Source organism: Phoxinus phoxinus (genome assembly GCF_949152265.1).
Source record: "Phoxinus phoxinus genome assembly, chromosome: 1".
Lineage (NCBI taxonomy): Eukaryota > Metazoa > Chordata > Actinopteri > Cypriniformes > Leuciscidae > Phoxinus > Phoxinus phoxinus.
The window spans coordinates 20,858,217-20,883,350 of record NC_136876.1 but is presented as its reverse complement, the minus strand read 5'-3'; the positions used below and the strand labels follow the sequence as shown (position 1 = coordinate 20,883,350).

General features: G+C 41.3%; 1 protein-coding gene across 17 annotated transcripts; it reads left to right on the top strand.

Annotated features, from left to right (window-relative positions):
* The first annotated feature begins 5,738 nt into the window (after positions 1 to 5,738).
* Positions 5,739 to 24,361, top strand: LOC307010442 (beta-1,4 N-acetylgalactosaminyltransferase 1-like). 17 transcript variants are annotated; one of them, XM_079635116.1, is made up of 12 exons: positions 5,739 to 5,851; positions 16,182 to 16,313; positions 16,423 to 16,461; positions 16,589 to 16,726; positions 16,810 to 16,916; positions 17,178 to 17,212; positions 17,402 to 17,582; positions 17,760 to 17,846; positions 17,941 to 18,122; positions 18,937 to 19,080; positions 20,239 to 20,467; positions 22,160 to 24,361. In XM_079635116.1, the coding sequence occupies exons 2-12, from the start codon at positions 16,195 to 16,197 to the stop codon at positions 22,339 to 22,341; spliced, it is 1,443 nt and encodes a 480-aa protein (XP_079491242.1). In that variant the 5' UTR covers positions 5,739 to 5,851; positions 16,182 to 16,194; the 3' UTR covers positions 22,342 to 24,361. The 17 variants fall into 17 exon arrangements, with proteins under 17 accessions (XP_079491242.1, XP_079491233.1, XP_079491241.1 ...); XM_079635107.1 differs by having other exon boundaries at positions 5,762 to 5,851; positions 16,607 to 16,726; XM_079635115.1 differs by lacking the exon at positions 5,739 to 5,851 and adding an exon at positions 14,394 to 14,547.
* Positions 24,362 to 25,134: the final 773 nt, after the last annotated feature.

The window sequence follows — 25,134 nt, the reverse complement described above, 5'->3', positions numbered from 1 at the left end:
GGAGGGACAGGTGAAGGGACACAGCCCGGAGGAGAGGGTGGCGACCTGGTCAAGCCACTTCAAAAGGCTGCTGGGAGAAACAGCAGACGCAGCTGAGGAAGAGGAAATACCATCAGACCTCCCAAACCTGAACGTCAACGATGGTCCCTTCACACTCAGTGAGCTCGTCAGGGCAAAAGCCACAGTAAGAGTGGGAAAAAGCGCTGGTCCGGATGGCATACCCCCAGAGGTGCTGAAGAACTGTGATCTTGATGACATCATTCTGGAGTTCTGCAACCTTGCTCTGCTTCACAATCGGCTGCCTGATATGTGGTCTCTATCAAACATCGTACCAGTGCCCAAATCCGGAGACCTCTCGAAGCCGGACAACTACCGAGGTATCAGCCTGACCTGTATCACTGCGAAAATCTACAACCGCATGATTCTAAACAGGGTCCGGCAGGCAATCGCCCCTCACTTGAGAGTAAATCAGAATGGCTTTCGAGAAGGGCGAACTGCTACAACCCAGATCTTGGCACTCAGGAGACTGATAGAGGAGGTGAGGAAGGACAACCTGACTGCAGTCTTATGTTTCATAGACTTCAAAAAGGCATTTGACTCGATTCACCGAAGCATGATGGTGAAGATCCTGAAGGCATACAGAATTCCTCCGAACCTACTCCGGGCAATAGAGTCCATGTACTCAGGAACAAGGGCCAGGGTGGTGACTCCAGATGGCAACAGCGAGGAGTTTGACATCCTGGCTGGAGTTATGCAAGGGGATACATTAGCCCCCTTCCTCTTCATCATAGTCCTTGATTATGCGCTCAAGAAGGCAATCAGTGGGCGAGAGCAGGAACTTGGCTTCATGTTGACACCAAGGAAGTCAAGTCGGCACCCGGCAGTAGTCTTAACAGACCTTGACTATGCGGATGACATCAGTTTGCTCTCCAATAACATGGAACAAGCTCAGGAACTACTACACAGGGTGGAGCTAGAGTGCACCAAGGTTGGCCTTAGGTTAAATGCAAAGAAAACTGAGGTCATGACCTGCAACGTTCCACCAGAACATCAACCTCTGATAACAGAAGGAGACACTGTGCTGAAAGAAGTTGAGGACTTTAAGTACCTGGGCGCATGGGTCAACTCAACTGAGCAAGATCTAAAAGTGAGGAAGGCACTTGCATGGAGGGCCCTGAACGGCATGAACAGTGTATGGAACTCCAACCTCTCCCGCCAAATCAAGCTCAGCTTCTTCTATGCGACAGTAGAGTCTGTTCTCCTCTACGGCAGTGAATGCTGGACCCTGAATCCAACCCTAGAGAAGTCCCTGGACGGGTGCTACACCAGGATGCTGCGTGCAGTGCTTAATATTAGTAAGAGTGTGCATGTAACCAACAAAATCCTGTATGAGGGAGTATCAAGAGTGAGCAACAAGATTGCTGCGAGGAGAATGAGACTTGCAGGACATTGCCGAAGGCATCGAGAGCTGCCAGCCAGCAAGCTGGTGCTATGGGAACCAACACATGGCCATCGGTCAAGAGGACGTCCCACGCTAACATACATGGACATACTCAAGAGGGATGCAGGAGCCCAGAGCACCAACGAACTGGCCAGATACATGGAGAATCGGGATGCCTGGAGGCAACGATGGAAGGCTCGTCTGAGGACGACCTAGAGAAGCATGGTCTTAAATAGCACTATATGGCACTGAACACACCAAACATACAGCAGTGGCCAAAAGTGATGTGCAGAGTTTTTATTTTATTTTTTATGACCCTTCAAATTTTTTTAAACCATGAAATTATGAGGAATATATATATATATATATATATTATATATTTTAAAATATGAGGGAAGAACAAAACACTAAACTTAGTGTTTTTATCACTAAGGTTTTTATCTGACAAAATTATTTCAAGTCAAGTCACACATATGTGCTTTTTACAAAACAGATTGTTTCAAAGAAGCTTCTTGATTACAGGGGGGGAAAAATGCAACAAAGTTAGTTTTGGTTGTAAAGCGGCTCAAGAAGAAAATGGTGTCATTGTCCAGCTTAAGTTCAGTGTTGATTAATTTCCATTGCAAAAATCATTAGTTATCTGTTTAGTTAATTTATCTATACACCCGCTCTGGAGAAAACAGTGATGTCATCGTCCAGCTCAGTTCAGTTCTCAGACAATGGTGTCAATGCAGGCAGATCAATAATATTGTTGAATATTAAAAGACAAAAAAGGAAAACTACAGCTAGAGGTTTTAGGAAGAAAAAAAAGCTCTCAGGAAAAAAAATATCATACATTGACGGCAACATTTAATATCAATTTAATTTCAATTATTAAAATTTCACTGTCCTCTCTTGTTTTATCATGCGTTTATAATTTCTTTGTATGACAGCCTGGCTAAAAACGATGTCTGTACAATTTGGCATGTTTCATTGTGTTATAAACAAACAACTGACTCCAAGCACAACACAATATGCTTACAAAATCTTTAACACATTTTTAATACTATTTGAATAAAGGGTGAATATTTCAATTTTCCTTTGCCGGACATCACTTTTGGGCACTACTGTAAGGCAGTTAATTGACTCCTCTTAGAAGTCCTACTTTTTACAAAGAATTTTTTGACACAAGTCAAATTGGCGATAGAGCCTTGGGGGCTTAGCTTTTTCTTCATAAATGCAAGAAATATTTTGATTTTCATATATTTTAATCTGCGATGACATAACATAAAGATTCATAAATGTACAGGTAAAATGCATTGAATTATGGAGAAAAGAACATTGCAGTCAAGTTGAAAGCAATGTTCTACCGTTGGTGCTGATAGCCTGCTCGGCTGACCTGAGTTCAAGTTCCGGCTCGTGGACCATTCCTGTCCCCTCTCTCTCTCAAAAAAGTCAAAAATTAATCTTTGAAAATAAATAAATAAGAAAATAACGTTCGATGGCAGTTATTTTCACGAGGTCACACTTACAAATGATTACATTTGGTGTGCTCTTTGAGGGGATTGAGGGCTCCAAACCCGTTGTACCCCCTGTGTCCCCGGCTGGGAATAGGAACCAGCCGAGAGTGAGGAGTCAGGGTTGCGGAGGGATGCTGTCGTGGTAACTATATAGGTAAGTCGGCTGTATGTATGCCTTCTCTCAAGGTTGATTAGATAGACCATTTGAACGTGCTCCTGAACTTTGTCGCTTGGAATCTGCAAGACAACAATTAGCTAAACATATACTTGTTTAATTAGTGACACTTGGCCTATAAAAACTTCAATTGAATATGGCAACAATTTTATTTTAAAATGGCAACATACCTCATTCTACAACATTTCTATGATTAAATCACTGACAGAGACCCCTCCCCCATCAGCCAATCACTGTGGTCATAGTTTGTAAGTGTGATGACATCATATATATGGCAGAGGTGAACCCCGTCCTTTCTCTTATAGCCTAAGGCTTCTCTGTTCCTTATAAGTTGGTCTCACTCTCAGCTTTAATACACTCTAAAAAATGCTGGGTTGTTTCAACCCAATTTTGGGTAAAATATGGACAAGCCCAAACGTTGGGTTACAAATGTAATTTAAAAATTCAACCCAATGGCTGGGTTTGTCCATATTTTACCCAAAATTCGGTTGAAACAACCCAGCATTTTTTAGAGTGTAGGTTTTAAGAAGAAACTCTTACCCAATAACTTTGTTTTGTGAATCAGCCCTTTTTTGGGAATCATGGATGCCAATAAAGAGCATTTATTTAGTGTATGGGATAAAAGCAGCTTGAGCATTTTACCAAATCTTCTTTTGTGTTCTTCTCCAGAAAAGTGTCAACATGAAGATGAGTTTGCAAAATGGTTTTATTTAGCCTTCACTGTAAAACAATATTGTTGGTTTTACTTTAAAAAGTTACCTGGTTACATAATTTTGAGTTCATTGGAATTTGAGTTAATGCAATAGAGATTGGTTTAATCAATATAAACTCTAAATATTGTGTTAAATGAAGCACAGTAATTAGCAAAGTTGATTTGACAAAAGGTAAAAGGTTGTGACAGGGTTCTATTTCAAACACTTTATTATTTCAGTGCTACAACGTAATGATTTTTTCAGTTTCCATGGAACAGCATAAGGAAATTCTTCAGATTTGAGTCATTGACAACTGTTGCAAAAGTTACAAAAAGGGTGAAGCAGTGGAATTTGCATGCAGTCAAACCTGCATTTCTGCTGTGGCTGCCCAGCCATTTGAATAAAAAGAGATTCTGGTTCTTTAGTCGTCTCAAACTACATTTTGTGTAAGTTTGACTCACCAGAGACAACGGAAAAGACATTTGCAACGTGTGAATGTTAAACATTACATTTTCATTTGCACGTTTTTAAAAGACCCCTAGAATTGTTGAATAACTGACTGAGCTTCTTTTCTATTAATTATAATATTCTTGGAGGAGAAGAATAAGACAAAAATGGTCAGATTCACCCAGTATGTGTTGTAGGCACTAAAACAGTCCAGTACCAAACTAATTTTTATATTGAAACAATGAACATTTCTGTGCCACTCCAGACAGCTTTCTGGCTCCTGCCTGACCAACCCTCCTGAGCCAAAACAATAAAGAAAACTTGATTACCCACTGCATTCATATTAGCTATACCTGTTAGGCAGGGCCGGAGTGGGACTCATTTTCAGCCCTGGAGTTTCATGCCTTAGACCGGCCCACTTTAGTTCCCTACTTACTATATTAAAATAATGTAATTAAACCCTCAGTATGCAATAGTGCACTGTTCTATACAGCCTTGTAATTCATTGTATTTGTTAAAAATATATATATTTTTTCCATTCAGTGCAATAGCCGTACAGGATTTTATAAAGGTCCTAAAAGTGATCTTGCTAGGGGTTCGGGGTGGGGCATATTATTTGTCCACTGTCATTGGAGAATAACTTATGTATATCTGTGTTATTTGAATACATTGTAAGTTTTTCTTATTCTGGGCACAGTATGCATGCAAAAGAATAGGCAATTGCTCATAGGCTACCTGCTGTCCTCTCTCATCTCCTCCTCTCAGTCTCTTTATCTTTACCTTTAAATCTCCCTTCCCGAAGCTGAGCTTTGATTGATACAGTCTTTGCAAACTGATTATGTCGGTACTTTAAAACTTATATCGTAAAACAGCTGTTTAGTTGAGCCACTTGCATATCTCGTGAAGCGTCGCGTTGGGATTCGCGCGCGGCCGCGGCTCGCGCTTCTGTGAACATAAATATCGCTTTCTCATTTCTCAAAAACATTTTGCCATTGCCGACGAGCGGTGTTTGAGTGCTGAAGCAGCTCAGATGAAGAGGTCGGTTATCGTCGCGATATGCGAATCATTGCAGCACCAAATAAGAGTTAATATTAGGCAATTATTTCACAACGTTCATTATACACTCAGAAAAGTTACCGAGGTCCGGACCTCAATGGTGGGTACGGCTCTGACTCGTTGGCCGCTTGAGTTTCTAGAGATTTTTTTATTATTATTATTCTGGCCTTTTCAGCTCCGCCTTTGCGCCTATTATCCATGTTTTGTATCTCTTATTTTTTGCTCGCACATCTCTAACAACTGACTTTTTTTCTTTCTTTTTTTTTTGTGGGGCTGCGAGAAAATAATATAAAAAAAATAGTGGGGCTGCGCTGTGACTGGAGCACGTTCAAACCAGTGCCATGACAACACCGGCCCTCCCGGCCAATTAAACAGACCGGCCCACCGGGAATTCTCCCGGTGCTCCCGATTAGCCAATCCGGGCCTGCTGTTAGGTGAGTTAAGAGAATCACTGTCATTTCTCCTGTATAAACCCTTTGAGAAGCCTAGCCTTTATTGCCTCAGCGTCCGGACTCGGAGGTAATCATTTTCAGGATTTAAGGTGAGTTTCTTTACTGAATTATTTGCCAGTGCAGCATGATGATCTATATGCCTATTATCTTCAATAATGACTAATTACATTATTTATAAATATTTAGCCTAAGTAAAAAGTATCTCATTAAGTCAAATTAGTTTACTTGTCATTTGTGGGTTGCCATGCCTCTCTATCACGCATTGTGTTTCACGAGTTCACACTTACAAATAAGTCAGATAGAATAAATGAGTAGCCTATTTATTGTTCGGCTGAACAATGACACTTCTTTTTAGAGCTGCTTTACAGCAGAATTTGATTCAAATATAGGTGACATAATTTTACCTTTGAGTACAATATATGAAAACTATCTGATTTTATAAAAGAACATATTGGAGATTTCTTAATGATATGTGTTGATATATTATTTTGGCCTTAATGTGTGAAATATGAAATAACAACAATTCAAATGGCAAAAAATGCCCCAGGTTACCCTAATCCACCCTACATGAGATTTAGTCATCCAAACCAGTTTTCAGATTAATTGATCTAATTTCATGTCTCTGGAAAATAGTGATTATGACATTGTAGGCCTATATGTTTTATCTATATATTTTTTCTGTCTATTTATTAATGAGGGATTTGTGGAGAAATCCATGTTATTAGATTTGTTGAGTAAAAATTATGGGGTTTTTTTAAAGTAAAAAGATAATTTCTCATTTCTAAATTAACCTAGGCTAATTGAGTGAAATCATTCAATTTGAATTCATAGTGTTGACATATCTTCAATTAGACAATTAAATATGTAAATATTCATATGTCTGTGTATAATTCTGTTACACACATGTACATTCTTTAAAAGTTTAGCAGGGGGATGTATGGTGGGACTTGATTTGATGTCCATGGGTAATTCATTTGTGGTTTGCTATATTGCTGTGATGTCATGTCAGTGACAGGTTGCCCCGCCCTCACGTCAGTAAACACTTCATCACTGAAAAAAATGGAGCTATGATTAAAGGTTTAATTTTTATTTTATTTTTAAATGATATGCACTGTAAATTATTTATAACAAATGCTCCAATATTTTATAAAATAAGAATTGTCAATTTACATTTCAGGAAAAATGTGTGCAGATGCAAGCATGGTTAAATAAGTGTTGTGTGTGTGTCTGTGTCATTAAATTAAGTTCCCTTTCGAGAGTACTCTCGTGTTGCGAAACTTGACTTACGCATCGGGAAAGCCCCTTTCTCGAGAAGATTGAAGCCTAAAATTATCCTTATAATTTGCTTTAATTTTAAACGCACTTGCTGCAGCACGCGATTTCTAAGCGAGACGGCTTGCGCGCTCATTGGCTGCTCTGCAGCAATTGCTGCAACCTATGGGGAGACGCGGCTAGCATGAGAGCCAATAGGGGAGCTTCGTGCCCTCTATGGGACAAAGCCCGCCGAAATAAGCGTGGCCTCATGCTATAAAATAGTGCGTCGCCCATAGATGCCTTGATTTCATCTCCTTCAGCGAAGGATCCACTTCGCTGACTCTGGAAGAAGCCTTCGCTCCATCGAACGAGCAACCAGCGGAACTGCAGAACTGAGGACGCCGGCGAGGAGTCTCTCCCCAACGGCGCCTTCACGTCGTTCCAGCTGCGCTATCCGGCGCCACATATCCTTTTACAAAAGCTAAAACTGTCTGTGTTGCCGTTGCGTCACTTACAGTATCTTATCTGAAAAAGCGAATTGCGGGCGTTGTTTCAAATGCCTCGCGATTCCTGTGCCTCGTGTCGGGTTCCCCTCACGGCTGGGGACCGCCACGTGATCTGCGTTTCCTGCCTGGGGAAGGACCACGCCGCGTTCGCGCTCTCCCAAGGCGGCTGCCCGGAGTGTGACGAGATGGCTTTACCGACCCTGCGGACTCGGTTAGCCTTCTTCGGCGAAGACACCACACTGCCGCTCTCTCAAGAGCCGCGCCGTAAAAAGCGCCAATCTCAGAGAGCTCCGGAGGCCTCAGCGGTCCGCGAACTCACGCCGGTTAACTCCCCGCGTGCCTCGCTGTCTGAGTCACCGTCACCCCCTGACGGTCAACGCCCTCCCGCCGCTCCCCTCATTACCTTCGGTACGCCTGAGGATGAGGAAGTCGACGAGGACAGCTGTTCGCTCGCCGCTTCGGGAAGCGAGGACTGGTCAGGCTCCATTCCGGACCCCGCTCCCTCAACCCAAGCCAGCGCTAGTGGAGCTAGAGCCAGCGTGGACACCGAACTCGTCCGCCTGCTGACCAAGGCCGTCGAGGACCTCGGCCTCGAGTGGTCTCCCCCCGAGGAGCCAACACGCAACAGGCTCGACGAGTGGTTTCTCCAGGGGTGCCGCCCAGCACCTCAGCAAAGGCCCGCTCCGTTCCTCCCTGAGCTGCACGACGAGCTGACGAAATCGTGGAAGGCGCCATTTTCGGCTAGGCTCAAGTCATCCGCTTCCTCGACGCTCTCTGTGGTCGACGGCGCCTTGGAAAAAGGATACCAGCATCTCAGACTTTTGAACAAAGCGCTCATGAGGCAATCGTTCAAAATGCTGACGACCAAACAGATACTCGCGCAAATTCGCCCGGGGGACTGGTTTATGTCAGTGGATATGAAGGATGCGTATTTTCAAATACAAATAGCACCCCATCACAGGCCATTCTTGAGATTCGCCTTCGAGGGTCGAGCTTATCAGTACACTGTCCTACCATTCGGCCTGTCTTTAGCACCACGTACATTCACGAAGTGCATGGACGCGGCTCTCGCACCCCTGAAACTACAGGGCGTGCGAGTTCTGAACTATTTAGACGATTGGCTAATTCTAGCTCAGTCAGAGGCAGAACTGATATCGTACAAGGTTTTGTTACTCAGTCATTTGGACAGTCTGGGTCTCAGAATCAACTGGAACAAGAGCCCAGTCAGAAAATCGCCTTTCTGGGGATAGAAATAGACTCTGTTTCAATGACAGCGTGGCTTACGTCACAGCGCGCGCTCTCCATCCAGCGCCTAGCGGCATCATTCAGAGCCGGCGGCGTCACCCCTCTCAAAAATTTTCAGAGGATTCTGGGTCGCATGGCCTCAGCGTCAGCGGTGCTACAGCTGGGTCTGCTAAACATGCGCCCCCTTCAGCTATGGCTAAAAGCTTGAGTCCCGCCTCGCGTGTGGACAGCGGGTCGCCTTCGTCTCAGGGTTACCCAGCGCTGTGTCGAAGCGCTGGAACCTTGGAAGGCAGCCGACTGGTACCAGTCAGGCGTCGTCATGGGAACTGTCTCGAAACTGAAAGTAGTCTCGACAGATGCATCCAACCTCGGTTGGGGGGCCCTGCACAAGGGCAGGCCAATCTCCGGTCTATGGACGGACCTAGAGAAACGCCTACACATAAACTGTCTAGAGATGAAAGCGGTCGAGCTAGCTCTGGAGTTTTTTCTCCCGCGGTTGAGGGGTCACCACATCTTAGTCCGATCGGACAACATGTCGGTGATATCCTACATAAACCGCCAGGGCGGTATAAGATCTCGGAGCCTCTTTACTATGGCCAAACGCCTTCAGGTGGTTCAGTTAATATGGAGCATCTTCGGCAGGGCGGAGGTCGACCTCTTTGCCTCAGAAGACAATGTTCACTGCCCAGCATACTTTACAAAGAAAAGGGACGCGTTGGCCCACGACTGGCCCAACCGCCCGCACTATGCTTTCCCACCGATCGCGCTGTTACCACAGGTCATCATGCGAATCAGGGAAAACAGGTGTGCGGTGCTCCTAGTCGCCCCACTCTGGACGAACCGGACATGGTTCCCGGAGCTGACGCAGCTGGGAGGGACAGCCCCTTGGCCGGTCCCGGTGAGGAAAGATCTCCTCTCTCAGGCCAAAGGGACGCTCTGGCATCCCCACCCCAAACTGTGGGCCCTACACGCATGGGCCCTCAACGGGTACCCGTTAACCTCCCGGAGGGAGTGTTAAATACCATCACGGAGGCTAGAGCGCCGTCTACTAGACGTCTCTATGCTCTGAAATGGTCAGTGTTCTCGAGCTGGTGCTCAGCACGGAACATGGATCCTAAAAACTGTGGAGTAATGGAGTTGCTCCCCTTCCTCCAAGAGCTGTTGGACGCGGGCAGGTCCCCCTCCATGGTCAAAGTATATGTGTCGGCCGTTACGGCTTTTCTAAAGCCGATTTCCGGTCAGTCACTGGGGGAAAACGACCTAATCGTCCGTTTTCTTAGAGGAGCAAGGAGGTTAAACCCTCCTCAACCTCCGTCGGTTCCAGTTTGGGACCTTTCCACTGTCCTAGAGGCCATGAAGGGTGATCCATTCGAACCAATGCAGTCGATAGACTTAAAATATCTCTCACTCAAAACCGCTTTCCTGTTGGCACTGGCCTCAGTTAAGCGGGTGGGTGACCTACACGCGCTCTCAGTGAGCGCTACTTGTCTTGAGTTTGGGCCCAATGACTGCAAAGTTATTCTCACACCAAGACATGGCTATGTTCCTAAAGTGCTTGCCACTCCGTTCAGGTCGCAAGTCATTTCAGTGTCAGCTCTTCCTGCATCTAACGGTGAAAGGGACGTGAATCTTCTCTGCCCTGTCAGGGCCTTGAGAATTTACTTGGAGCGCTCCGCTTTGTTCAGACAATCGGATCAGGTCTTTGTATCCTTTGGTGGCCGCACTAAGGGTTTGGCTACCTCAAAACAGAGCCTTTCACGCTGGATAGTCGATGCTATTTCATTGGCTTATGCTTCCAAAGGTCTCTGCTGCCCTCTGGGCGTTAGAGCTCACTCTACTAGAGGCATGGCCTCGTCGTGGGCATGGTCCAGTGGGATTTCACTTTAGGATATCTGTACGGCGGCAGACTGGGCCTCTCCGTCTACTTTTATCAGGTTCTATAACCTAGAAGTTCCTGCGCTACAAGCTAAACTGTTATCTGTTTAGTAGCCCTATAGCAATTATACTGTCCAACTGGACAGCATACTGTGGTATAATGTGTCAAGCATTCAGTCATGTAATTGGGTCCATTTTCATTCGGCCCATTCCTACATATTCCCGGTTCTGCCCCCCTGTGGCCTGAACTTAATTCTCGTCTATGAGCCCCGGGCACTCGCCCTGGGACGGTGATAGAGAATTTTTATGTGGGCACACACAGCGTTTTACACTGGGTTCCCGATGCGCAAGTCAACTTACGCAACACGAGAGTACTCTCGAAAGGGAACGTCTCGGTTACTAACGTAACCTCGGTTCCCTGAGATGAGGGAACGAGTGTTGCATAACCTGGCCGTGTTGTGCTCCGTCTGTGTCGCTTCAGTCGATGAAAACAAGGCATCTATGGGCGACGCGCTATTTTATAGCATGAGGCCACACCTATTTCGGCGGGCTTTGTCTCATAGAGGGCGCAAAGCTCCCCTATTGGCTCTCATGCTAGCCGCGTCTCCCCATAGGTTGCAGCAATTGCTGCAGAGCAGCCAATGAGCGCGCGAGCCGTCTCGCTTAGGTCTGCTTGCTGCAGCAAGTGCGTTTTAAATTAAAGCAATTTATAAGGATAATTTTAGGCTTCAATCTTCTCGAGAAAGGGGCTTTCCCGATGCGTAAGTCAACTTACGTAACACTCGTTCCCTCATCTCAGGGAACCGAGGTTACGTTAGTAACCGAGACGTTACCTGTTGAAACCTATGGTTGAAACCAAAGATTCACAGCAGACTCCATACAACATGCTTCTGCTTTTGAAATAAATCCAAATGATCCACATATGTATCTTGGATGAAACCCATGTGCATTTACTATACAGATGTTCCCTCTAATAGTAGAATATTTTTTTGTGACAGCGCCACCAATTCTACTCCAGCAGAGGAGACCTGATTTAAACCTGAAACAAATAGGTCAGGTGCAAAGATGGAAATGATTCAGTTTTAACCCTTTCACGCACAGAGGTCACAGTGGACAGCTATTCACAAAGCATTTTCTTGTATATGTAACCCCTCCACCCGGGTCCTACTCGCCCCTCTCTGTGCGGGCCTCAAAGCCGGGTCTCCGGCGTGAAAATCAGGCGCTCTAACAAGGAGGCTAAAGACTGCAGCCTCTAGCATCTGATCCCTATTGAGATCAGAGGAGTGAGGTTTTACTCGCACAACAACTACTAGCTGGCCTCCGTTGGGTTTGCATGGGTTTTGGTGGCACATCAACCTCTACAGTGGACACTATGCATCATCCTATACATTGCCACTAAATGGCAAGCCACTGTATGTTGATTTTTTTTCTTCTCCAAGCAAAGATAGCAAATGGCCAGTCAGAAATTCCAAGTTGCTCCGAAACATCAACCCATCCCTTATAACCTAGAAGATTTTTGCAGGTAAAAAAAAATATTGTAACATCTAAGAAAGCTTATCATTGTTAAGTAAGTTTTCTATGTATTGATTTTAGATTGGGAGGACATTCTGATTAATCATCAGTTTACTAAATTACCATCATGTATCATATTTCAGCTGCAATTCATACTTTTACTGACTGTTGTTAATACTTCATCTGCAGTACATTTTTGTCTGTAAATAAATGTTTTGTTATTAGAATACAATTTGCAGTAATGTCGAAAATTAATGTGATTACATTATAATGTAGGCTACGTTTGTCACAAACACTGATGGACGAGGACACAAAGAGAACGGTTTAACAGGCTTTATTTATACACTGATGCTTAACCCGGATACTGGGAGGCTTCAAGATCAGCACTGTTGAAATCAAGGGAACCAGAGTCTTTGAACAAATGCAGGAACAGAAACAATCTCTTGATACTTGAGTAGGAAGAAGATTCAGATACTTCAAACATAAACGTTGACTCGCAGAACTCAGAACTTGGTTCCAGACACGTAGATATTCAGGACTAGCATATAGATTCGTAGATTCTCAGAACTTGGGTATCGATACAAAGATATTCAGAACTTGGATACTGCTACGTAGATACAGAGGTCCGTTGATACTCAAAACACAGAGAGGATGACTGGAGAATCCTCGAGAGCCATCACACACTGAAGCTGCTGAGATACACACACAAGATTGATTAGTGAAGAACTTGATAATACTTGCTGCGAGATCAGAGATATCCTGGAACCAGACTTGACGCATGTAAGCCAAGGAGTCTCTGGCTGCGTATACACTTGGCATTAACATGCGACCTGTATCTGGATGTTGTCCACATAAACATTGAAAAGACAAGTGTAAACGCGATTCTGATCAGAATGCTATCCGATCAGTGTGTCCAGTTTCGGAGGTAGTCGACGCATTGTGATCGGATCTCAGTGTAAAGGCCCTTTCACACTGGACGCGTAAAGAAAAAGCGAAACGGAAAAGCGAATAGTTCGCATGCGAATAGTTCGTGTCAAAACCATTCACATCAGCCGCGACGCGAATTTGCGAATTTTTTTCATTTTCTTTAAAAGACAGAAAAGGTTTTGGGTGCACCTGATCTTAAATAACGGAGAGTCTGAAGGGGAGTAGCGCTAATCTTGCACATAACTTTATCATGGCCGGTTCCGTACGCACTTACTTTCGGATGTCTGTGGGACAATTTGAGGAGCTCGTTCAGACAGTGGCACCGCATCTGACGAGACAAACCACATACTTCAGGGAACCAATCGGTCTGGAGCAGCGTCTGGCAGTCTGCTGAGGTGAGCTGTCCTCTTAAAATCATCAGGGATACATTTACATGCAATCAAATAAACAATCAACTGTATGTGATTGGCTGAAGCCTTTTCTGTCGTCGCAAAAGTAAAAAAAAAGCGACATTGAAGCGAAAAAAATAACTACAACGTCGCATGCTCGAAATTTCATTACCATCATATAACCAACCCACAACGTCGTCAGTACGTCCTCATAAGGTTATAAGATAACCAACAACGTTCCAGATACGCCGTTACTTACTGACAACGTTACAAAGTTACGTCGTGGCAACGAATCCAGGAATTTCACTTTTCCGGTTGCCACGACGTAACTAGTTACGTTGCCACGACGAAAGTTTGGTCACCAGATTACGTTGCAGTTACATAACAGTCACGTATTTGTGTTAGCTGGGTTACAATAAACGTCAATATTTAAAACAGTTTATTTAGACTTACATGATACTGTGTGTGTCATTTTTCATTTTAATTGTGCAACATTATCTGAACGAGGCGATCGCCTGTACAATCACAGCTGTGAGTAGCCTAATGAGATATTAATGAAGAGCGTGCGCTCATGTTGCCAGAGGAATAAGTGTTGCATTTTTTTATGTTTTAAATGTAGATTTTTTTTTATGGTTTCAGCATATTAATCTCCCATTTCTGTTAGTATAGTCATTGCATGCTATAACCTTAATCCCAGATGATCGATGTGACTTGTGTTTTTTTATTTTTTATAACCCAGTTATTTTTGTATGATCAACTCTCGAAATATTCCTTCATTCAAAAAACGTAATGTGATCTAAGACTGGAGATTGCAGAGGAAAGTAAGTGAGTGAAAGCAATTGGGACATTGCTTAATTTGTATTCTTTACTCTTGGTGTCGTGCTACCTAATTTAAATATTATGCAGGAAACAGAAATCCGATCGGTTATCCAGATGCTATATATGACAGGGCTGCCAACTCTCACGCATTGAGCGTGAGACTCACGCAATTGGCCCTTTCCACACGCTCTCATCCATTTTCTCACGCAGAAAAAAATCGCGGAGCAAAGAGGACACTGACAACGACAGACAAAGCAGGTTACTTTTGATATAAAATAAATTATCAGCTCTCAGATTCTGTCAATTTATTACGCAATTCAAACAATAATACCATTTTGGCGCTTGTAAATGTGACGTGACAGATCTCTGTAGCGCCTCAGTTCAAGCGGCACGTGACCCGATCAACTCTAACTCTTCTCGGCTCTGCTCTTCTTTACTATTAGTAAATAAACCCGGACTTACCAAAATGTATGCCTCGGATCAATCAGTGTTTTTCAACCGCGGTAAGAAGTCAATAAAACAGGTAAATTGGTAAATGTAAATGGTATGTGTTTACCATTACCATCAATATGTCCACTATATTAGGCTACATATTTTTACTTATATCATTAAAATATTATAAAGTTGTTATTATAATAAATGCGCATTATATTTTATTTAAGTTGCTATTTTTAACCTTTAATAAAAATAGGCTTGGGCTCTCTATGTTTTCAGCATTAGTGATTTATTTTTTAACATGCAGTAACTAATAATTATCAAAATTAATCGATATTGAAAGATGTCAAGCAATAATAAATACAGTAACCTGCCAGCAATTGTAACCATGCAGCTAAACATTGTAACATGTTGTCAGTAAACTTAATAAAAATAAGTTACCAAATGTTTTGACAATCACAACTTATTGTGATGCAAGTTTTTTTTTCTCCCACATCCCCCATCTCACTTAGTAATTAGTGAGAGTGCGTGCAGGTGAGGACCAGGGGAAACGTGATAACGTTGTGTTAGTTCATGCCACGCCATGTTTTTGTTTCATGTTAGATCTTGTTAATAAACAGCACTTGGGATCTCAATAAGCTTGCTTCCAGTGGATCCCTTACAGATGCAACTTGTAATCCATTTCCCCCAACACTGCTCATTTCAGATGAGATTGGAAAAAACCTGATCGCTAGGTTTTTTTTTTTTCACTGTCTGAAAACATTAATAGATCAGTGTACATTTCAGTCAGAGGTTTTCTCAGAGGAGAGCTACGGTAGACATTTAATTGTCAATTTTTAACTTAATCAGAATGATCATCTAATAAGGGTAATCAAAATACTCTGGTAGACTGAAGGTAGAGCTTAGTCAAAGTTGGGTTTCCACAGAGTTGTACCTTGCCCAGTTGTAAATATCTTTGAGGTAATCATGTCCTTATCAAAGACACGCGAAGTTAAACTTGTAAGAAGTTCTTCGTCTGCTGGTCAATTGAGTTTGCAATAATTGTAGCTGTATTATATATTTTGTATATATTTGTCATGAGTTAGGTTTGTTTTCCTCCTTTTTTCTCTCTCTCTCTCTCCTGCTTCATTCCTGCCCCCTGTCCACCTGTTCGTAATCGCAATCAACGTGCACTCAAGTGGACATCTGAAAATCTCTCAAAAATCTTTCAGATCTGAGCAAAAAAAAAAAAAATGTCTGAGGTTGTCATAAGTCATGCATGAAAGGGTTAATATTTCCACATCAACGTAAGAGAGGGTGTGGGCATTTTAAACTTGAATGTGCAAGGTATCTGTCAGTACAAAACAAGTTGCAATTATGTTCTTCACCATTTTGTTTTGTTTTCAGTTTAAATTTATGTTACATTTTTAAAGTATTACATTTCACTGCTATTGACTGTTAACACATCTTCCTTTCAGATCATTTCCAGAAATGAACTTTCTCCTCAAGTTATTCCTGATTGGGCTCAGTATTACTGCATTGGGTGTTTACAGTATACAACATGGATTTCTGGATGTTACAGATGTCACAAACGGACTGTTTCCGTTAGGGTATGACCCTACTCTGGTGTCTCTGTCATATTTGTTTGTCAGTTTTCAATTTGGTTGTTCTTGTGGCATTGGAAAAACTTTTTCACCGGTGACCTTTTTGTCTTTTTAGCAAAAGGTACCTCCAACATAGAGTCTTTCCTAAACAAAGGTTGGTTATTTATTCAGAATAGTAAACTTAGTCCCTGTAACATATTACTTCGGTATCATTTTAAATAATGTCTTATCTGTGCAATGTTTCCTTATTATTGCCCTAATTTTTTCAAATATGACCTCAGCTTTGGGCCATTTCCCAGTAAAAATCGTTCGTCTTGTTCCTGTGATGGATTTTCTATACTTGCGCAGAATGTGCAAGAGGGTGAACAGGAAGATCTTCAGAGACGTCGGTTGGAGGAATACCAGAAATACCAGCTCAGGTGAAAAGTGCATTCCAGTTCCTGCCCCTTAATACAAATGTGGTTTAGCTTCATTCTAAAAGTTATAATTCCGTATTTCTTAGAATGGGGACAAAGATGGACCCACTTATACTTTCCCAAGCCAATTCGCCCCTCCAATATCCCACCCACGGTTTCGAAGTGCCACCTCTTAAAAAAAGAGTGATACCAGGTAAAACTGTTTCTTTCATGTAATATATCTCACAGATCTCAGATGTGTTTACTTTAAGACACTCGATCTGTTTTGGGATGTTAGTTGTTAAACGTCATGTGTGCAACACATTCTTTTAAAATTAGTAATTTACTGTATCTTCAAACTGAATTAGAAGATGAGATGTTATGACCAGAATGCACTTTCAAAGAATTTTAAAATTGTATTCGTCATTATTTAATCTTAATGTAACATGAATTGTCAAACTGCCCATTTTCACAGGTTTGGCTCTGCATGCACAAAGACAACTATATAAGGTTTGTTTTTAAATTTGTGAGGTCCTTTTGGGGTTCTTTGGTTTAATGTTCTCAGTAAAGGTCGGAGTTCTCCGTTTTTGAAATGCAAACTCAAGAAAGCTGGTTACTTTCTTTGCAGAAGTGTCCAGCAATGAGGCAATTAATGAATATCACACTGCAGGTCCATTAATGAACACTTTTGTGCAACAGGTGTCTTTGAGTGTGAAGAGTGGAGTGCTCTCAGTAGAGGATGTTCTGGATGGACAGCAGGTGGATGGACAGGGTCAGAGTGAACTGAACATCTCATCTAGCAGCCTAACACAACTCAATGACCTGCTCTCCAGAGTAACCTACACCAGCACTATCTATCATGTCAAGACTAAAGATCTGGGTAATGTCTGCAGTGCCCTATGTGTCCATTAAGTTCAGAGAATGGGTGTGAGCTATAATATGTAACTATTGAGCTGTCTAGTCCAGTTGACTTTTTTTTTTAGTTTTGAATTTACATTCAACTTACCTTTTTTTTTCTAAATTAAAAATCCAAATCCACGTTTCCTTGTTTCCGTAGTTCATTTTTCTTTCGAGGACTATGAGGCCATATTTCCCATTGTGATCAAAAGACCCTCAGTTCCTGTTTTGTACGACCCAGGGACAGGTAAGACCACAACAACAATTACAAAAAATAAATACACACACACAAATCTAGATTTGGTCTAGTCAATGACCCTCCCCCTTCTTTCTAAACTCAGATATTAACTCACAGGTAACCATAACAACAAAGACCTTTCTGAGATACGAAGAGCTGAACGTCCTCATCAACAGTATCCGACAGCTTTACCCCAACATCAAGATCATTGTTGCAGATGACAGCCTGACGCCAGAAAAGGTGACTGGCAACAACGTAGAGCACTACATCATGCCTCCTGCACAGGTAAATACTTTAAGGCCACAGTGACATAAGGGCTTTTCACACAGCGCTCAACCCTGTGTTATCGTCATTCTTAACACCACTTTTAACCCCGGAGAGAAAATCTTTCTGCTCTGGAGCAGGGTTATCAAGCACGGCTTTTGCGCTGTTAACTCCGCATTGCGGGGAATGATATGGGCTAGATACTTAGCAAACTACAGCCAACCGTGTGCCTCATATTTATGTGCTTTGGTTAGCTATGGAAACGTGTAATGGTGTACGTTATTGTATATAAACGGTTGTTTCAGTGTTTGAGGGGAAAAATGGCAATTTGAGACGGAAACGTGTCAACTGGAGTAGCCAATAGCTGCTTTTCCTCCATCGGGACAATTTTCTTTTCATTTTATTATTAATTTGTGTTTTTATGACACTCAAATTGTGCTTAGCCAGCTACAGAGAAACTGGTAGCCAGGCAACAGACAAGTGACCAATCATGAGTGGCGAAGTAACTGCATTCATTCTACCAGCACGGTCAGCTAACCGTTTGATTGTACCGTGCCGAACCAAGCTCAAGTGGAAATAACTGGAACCGTTCTTTACCCGTTTCAAGTGTAAAAATGCCTATATTACACCTTAACTGTAAAATGACTGAAGATGATATAAAACACCATTTTTAACAGAAGAGACTTTTATACAATTATTTTGTATGTATCACATTTTGCCTTTTAAATACAATTGGCCTCATTCACTTCCATTGTATAGGTGCCTCACTAAACTAGCTTTTTTTGTGCCTGCCTACTGAGCTAAACCCAGAATTTCTCTTTATCTGTTTACTTAGGGCTGGTTTGCGGGAAGGAATCTGGCTGTTTCTCAAGTCACCACTAAATACTTCCTTTGGGTTGATGATGACTACATATTCAATAACAATACACGGATTGAAAGCTTTGTGGAGATAATGGAGAAAGTTCCAGAATTGGATGTGGTCAGTAAAGAGATGCTTTTTTTTTTTTTTTGGAAGTAAGTAACTGTGTGTGATGTGTACAAACGTTTTCACTAACAAATTTTGATTAATCAATTTACACAAAATGTAGGAGCAACTGAAACCACATATTTGTGGCCTCTCTCTCTCTCTCTCTCTCTCTCTCTCTCTCTCTCTCTCTCTCTCTCTCTCTCTCTCTCTCTCTCTCTCTCTCTGTGGCCTTATAAACTTTTTTAGGTTTACATAGATATTGTTAAATGTATTTTATTGTATGCATTTCATTTTCAAGAGAAGTTATCCTGTGCACATGAATAGTTCACAAAATCAATACTGAATGAGACCAATTGTTCTTTCCCAGATATGGAAATGATCTTTGCTCCCTCACTTCAGCTTTGAATTAGTGTTTATTCTGACTGGATGCAGGAAAGATGATGTGTTTTCTAGCTATATTAAACTCAATAATGCATTAAAGGACAAGTTCGGTATTTTACACTTAAAGCCCTATTTACAGATCGTATCTGATGAAATAGAACGGTTAAGTTTAAAATTTGGACACATGTTCCAGTCCCGAGAATTTTGGGTTTATTTCGCTTCCCCCCCACCCCCACACAATGGTTGTCTATGGCCACTGGAAGATTCCTTCCTAAAACACATTAAACTTTCGTTTACAAAGACGTGAAACTCACCGAGTGGTCAGGGGTGTTCACTGATACGGGCCCAAAAAAAAACGCTGAAAAAGATGCATTCCAACAGGTTTTATCGTAGTGTTTGTCCAACTCCATTGATTGTATTGAATGTGCTGTGTGAGGTACGTTATTCCTCCGCCGATTCTTCTTCTGCTTCTTCTGTGTATTAAATGAAATGCCAGCGGTTTGCTTGCAATCGGCAAAGGTGCATTATCGCCACCAACTGGTGTCTATTATTCAAGCTCTCAACGGAAGAATCTGGGTGTGACGCGTTTGGCAAAATAGGTCCACAAACGCTAAATAAAACTAAAATTCTCGGGACAGGAGCATGTGTCCAAATTTTAATCTTAACCGTTCTATTTCATCAGATACGATCTGTAAACAGGGCTTTAAGTGTAAAATACCGAACTTGTCCTTTAATAATACTGGATCATTTCAGGTGTGAACAGGTCTTCACTCACTTCACTCTTTCCAGGTTGGTGGTGCAGTGGGAAAAAATCAGTTCTTTTTCCGCCTTCAGTATGAGGAAGGGGAGGAAGAGGAGGGCGGTTGTCTTAGACGTTTTCATAGGAAGAGCCATCAATCAGTCCCAGGCTTTAAAGGCTGCTTCTTTGTAGACGGGGTCGTCAACTACTTCCTGGCACGGACAGATGCGGTGCGACGGGTTGGCTTTGATCCGTTTCTAAAGAGGGTGGCTCACACTGGTAGGTACCTCTCGGGGTTTCAGATTAAAATACATGATTATCATTTCAGATTATTACCTTAATTTATGCTTTGCACACTGATTTCCGGTGAATCTGGAGGTTTCCGATATAAACGGTATTGTTCCAAATATAATTCCAAATATGTCTCTTTTGGAAATGCATCTGAAAAAAATGGGGTCGTCTTATATTCAGGTTCTAGACTTTTACATGTCAGTAATACACCCGCAAGCAACAGGGAGCGCTAAATGCGTGTAAAATCAGTGTACCCCTCAGGACTGAAGCAGCCCACCCCTGTAAACTGTAGTTTACGGTGCCAAATGATGGCGAATGACTGTCCAGAACAGAGCATGGTGATAAACGCAGCGGAGTCAAACAACTCTCATTAAGCAGCCAAGAAATGCGATGTGTCAGAGTGTAATGTTATAAGATGGCAGTCCCTAAAAGACAAGTCTTAAAAATGCTAACAGTCAAATAAAAGCTTACTGCGGTCCTAAAAGCGGACTTTTTGATGCGGCGTAAGAATAATGCGGCATAATGATGCGTCTTCAGGTTTGTCAGGTTATTTGGAACAATGCGGTATATAGATCAATATCAAAAGTAGCAGCCAGAATCTGGTGTGTCCACCAGCTGCTTTAAGTCCTATAGTGCATCTCATCTTCATGGACTGCAGCAGATTTGCCTGTTCTAGCTGTGAGATGTTCCACCAAGACACTTGCAAGTTCTCAAACATATCTGAGGAGGGGAAACATGGTTACGTGTTTTGACACTGCAAGGATGATCACCTGTCCTCCTTGTCTCCATGTAGCACTGTCTTAGGTGTCTTACATTACAGACATTGCAGTTTATTGGTCTTTTCACATCTGCAGTCATCATGCCTCCTGTAACAGGACTATGGCATCTTTCTCCTTGTTTTTCAGTCAGAAAGGTCTCTTAATGTCACAGTTACATTACATGTGTGTGTGTGTATACAGTAAAAATGCTTGAAATTCAGTGTAAATTTAGTTCACCCAAAAATGTTCCCATAATTTACTCCTAGGTGTATATGACTTTCTTCTTTCAGGCAAACTCAAGAGTTTACTACAGTTTAAATAAAATATAATCACATGCTTCCGGTAACGGGCGTACGTGATGACCTCTGACCCGACACATGAAGTATTGACAAATGCGGAAGCGCAGAGGACAGAACAAAACACCAGTCACGAATAAGAAGTCTAAAACAAGAATTTTTAAAGAAAAATTTGCCCAGACCTATTAGTTTTAACCGCATGAACCGTGAGTCCTACGACATGCGCAGGGTTAGAGGTTACTTCCGCCGGAACTAGAATTGCGTATGCCCGTTACCGGAAGCATGTGATTATAGATTATAAAGTAATAAATATAGATATTTTTCTTACAAAAACGCATCACTTTCACTTCAAGGTCTTTATTAACCCCCTGTAGTTGTAGGGATTAGATTTATGATGAATGGATGCACTTTTTGGAGCATCAACTCAGACTCCATTCAATATATTTTTTTTATGTAACTCAGATTTTGTTTGGCTGAAAGAAATAAGTCATATACATCTATGATGGCTTGAGGGTGAGTAAATTATGGGATAATTTTCATTTTAGGGAGAACTATCCCTTTAAACTTCTTGAGTATTTTTTTATGATTGCTCATCTTCTGCTGTCTCTTTGACATAAACCCCACAGAGTTTTTTCTTGATGGTCTCGGAGATTTGTTGATTGCCTCTTGCAAAGGACTTTCAGTCGGCCACCAGAAGAAACGCAAACAAAGTAAATACAGACAATTTAGGTTTCCAGGACGAAATGATGGAAAAATGAAATTGGCCCATCATTACTTCAAGAATTATTTGAAATGCATCAAGTACTGACGGACTTTTGAGGAGAAAGGTGATCATTCACCCACAGAGAGTGATTGAAAGAATGGATATGAGGAATGTTCACATAAGAAGTGTTTTGGTACAGCAAAGAGTAGTGAAATTGTGTGACATTTTACTTGCATTTTAATACAATCAGCCATTCAATAAGTGGAATCAACCATCAACAAAAAAAGTTTTTGTCTTCTTCAGGAGGAGAACTGATTTAAGGGAACACATATTTTCTATATATCATCTTGTATAATTTATCACTGTGGGTTACTGTTGTGCAATAAAATAAATGCCTCTCATTTAATAAAATAATGCACGTGACCGTTACACCTCGGGTGTGCATTATTTTTTATAATAATTCCACGGCCTGGAGTCAATTATTCCGCTTATACTACAGTTACCACACCTCAAAACATGATGTATTTCAAGACGTTTGTCAAGTTTTTGTCATTAAAACGCTCTTGTGAGTGAGTGAGTGATTCTATTAATGACAGTAGGCTAGTCTTAAATTAATTACTTTCATATTAAATGAAACACAAAGCCCTTTTAAGTATAGGCCTATCAATAATTATTTATTTGTTATATTATCTGCAATAATCACGAAAACCTGTGACTATCAATGTATTTATATATTTAGTTTAATTTTCTATTGATTAAAGATAGGACTATATACTTTATTAAAATTAAACTGCATGTTTCCATTGATTGTGAAGTTAGACATAAAAAATGACAGCGTTCAGACGTACAGGTAATACAAAAACTAATAAGTTAGCTCATCCGTGATTATGATTCATTAATTCCATACGTCTCTGGATGTTGAAAACGACATCTCCCATCGTTCCACTCTCCTTCATAGCGTCATCAAGTTTCGCCTTTGTTATTGTTTGAAACAGCGCCCTCTTGTGGCTTAAAATCTTACATACTGTAGCTTTAAGCGCATGGGGCTGTATGTTTTTTCTTGTTATGAATTGTATCCTATGTTAACTACGCAAAGTGATATGGAACTGTAATGCGGTCAAGACCTGCCTGGAACTACTTTAGCCGTGCGGTTCCCTGAAAATAATTGCACACCTTAGAACGTCCGTCAACCAATCAGATTCAAGCCTTCAACGGCCCTGTATAGACCTTATGCACCAGAAAAACAAGGGCGCAGCCATCTTTAGAATATATAATATACAGAGTGTCTTAACAAATTTCAGTAGACCGGGAAGATTTTAAAACGAGCCGTTCATTTATAAATATTAAGATCGCTGTGAAAATACAGACCGGAAGACAAAAGACAACGAGCGCAGCGTTGAAAAGGGGCGGGGCTACATAAGGTCATACTGTGAAGATTTAAAAAAAAAATGCACATTTGCTGTGGTATAAATATGATTGTCATGTGCAATAATGGTTTTAATTCATCTAAGAAATTGCGCAAAATGTTTACAGTGGGGGAAAAAAATCACTATAGATTGAACTGAAATGTGTATGTTTTAATTTGGAGCAATTCTTTTGTAGGGCTCCAAGCACTGAAGCAGCTGGAACTGTATTTCTTTTCATAGGAGTGCTTCTTTTCATATAAAATGTAATAATAATTGTCCTTTTTTGAAGGGGGAAAAAAAAATCTAAAGTTAAACTTTGCATGAAGGTTTTTCCTGTGCATAAATGTATTCATTTTGTTTATGGTTATTATTATTATTATGTATACTTAAAAACATGAAATGCTGAACTGATTTATTTTAAATGTTACATGTATGAACTTGGACATATCTTACATTTTGGAAGAATAATTATTTAAGGACAATCATGTATTTTCTGTTGTTTATTTGGTAATATTATCATTGCATTTTTTTTAAATCTTATTTATCTTATTCATTCTAACAGATTCTTCTACATGGTATTATGGGACTGTTAATATTGAATACATTCCATTGTGGAAAATTAAACCAATACAGATGACTCTTAACACTAATTGGGATGTTTGTAAACTATACTTTTAGTCCAGAAAGTGACTAAATCATAAATAAATTGTATCCAATTGAGTAGTAAATCTAGGCCCGGTTCTACAGGAGTGTTGATACAGTTGATACTGTAATATCTTGATGAAACTCTAGTGCGCATTTGTGCTTGCCATCTGTAGAATGTCAAATGTTTCTTTTTACTTCATATTTCTGCAGCAGTGAGCAATGTAACCAATCACAGACATGTTTGTTGACCTATTGAACACAATGACCACTCAGGGGGGTTTAATTTAGTCAGAATCCACTCACCGGTCAAAGTTCTGAAAGATTCAGGCCCTTTCCCAAACGGCGGGTCTGCACTTTCGTGACGTTATGCAGTTTTGGCTGCCGGAAAGAAGTCAGCTAAAGAGCTTGTACCAGTGAGGATGCATTAAGCTAGAATAAATTGATTTTAAAATTAAAGAGTTAAAGTACAGTTAAAGGTATATTTCAAGTATATATTTTTTTATACCTAAATAGGAATATAGTTGTCACCTTTTAGTTCCAAGGAGGACAAATAAGGTTCAAGTAGCAACCGTCTTTATTAAAATAAGGTAAACAAAGGTAAGGTAAGAAATATGGTGTTGTGGCAAAAAAAAACTCATTAAATATCATCAGAGTCACTCTGAATCAAATAGTCTTTTAAAAAGTATTTATTCTTGCAAGAAAGTTCAGTCGCCACACATTTGCTACGCTGTGGAGTGAGTGAGACATTAGACAGGAAGCAATGGGCAGCCTTTATACCATTTTACCAGGTCTTTCTCCAGCAGGTTTCTTTCTGCCATGCCCTCTAGATAAGAGACCCATTGTTATA

Coding starts and splice junctions, on each gene's coding strand:
- LOC307010442 (XM_079635103.1), top strand. CDS start 15,983: ATGAAAGGGTTAATATTTCCACATCAACGTAAGAGAGGGTGTGGGCAT. Junction 16,727..16,809: donor TACCAGAAATACCAGCTCAG/GTGAAAAGTGCA, acceptor CGTATTTCTTAG/AATGGGGACAAAGATGGACC. Junction 17,847..17,940: donor TTTGTACGACCCAGGGACAG/GTAAGACCACAA, acceptor TTCTAAACTCAG/ATATTAACTCACAGGTAACC.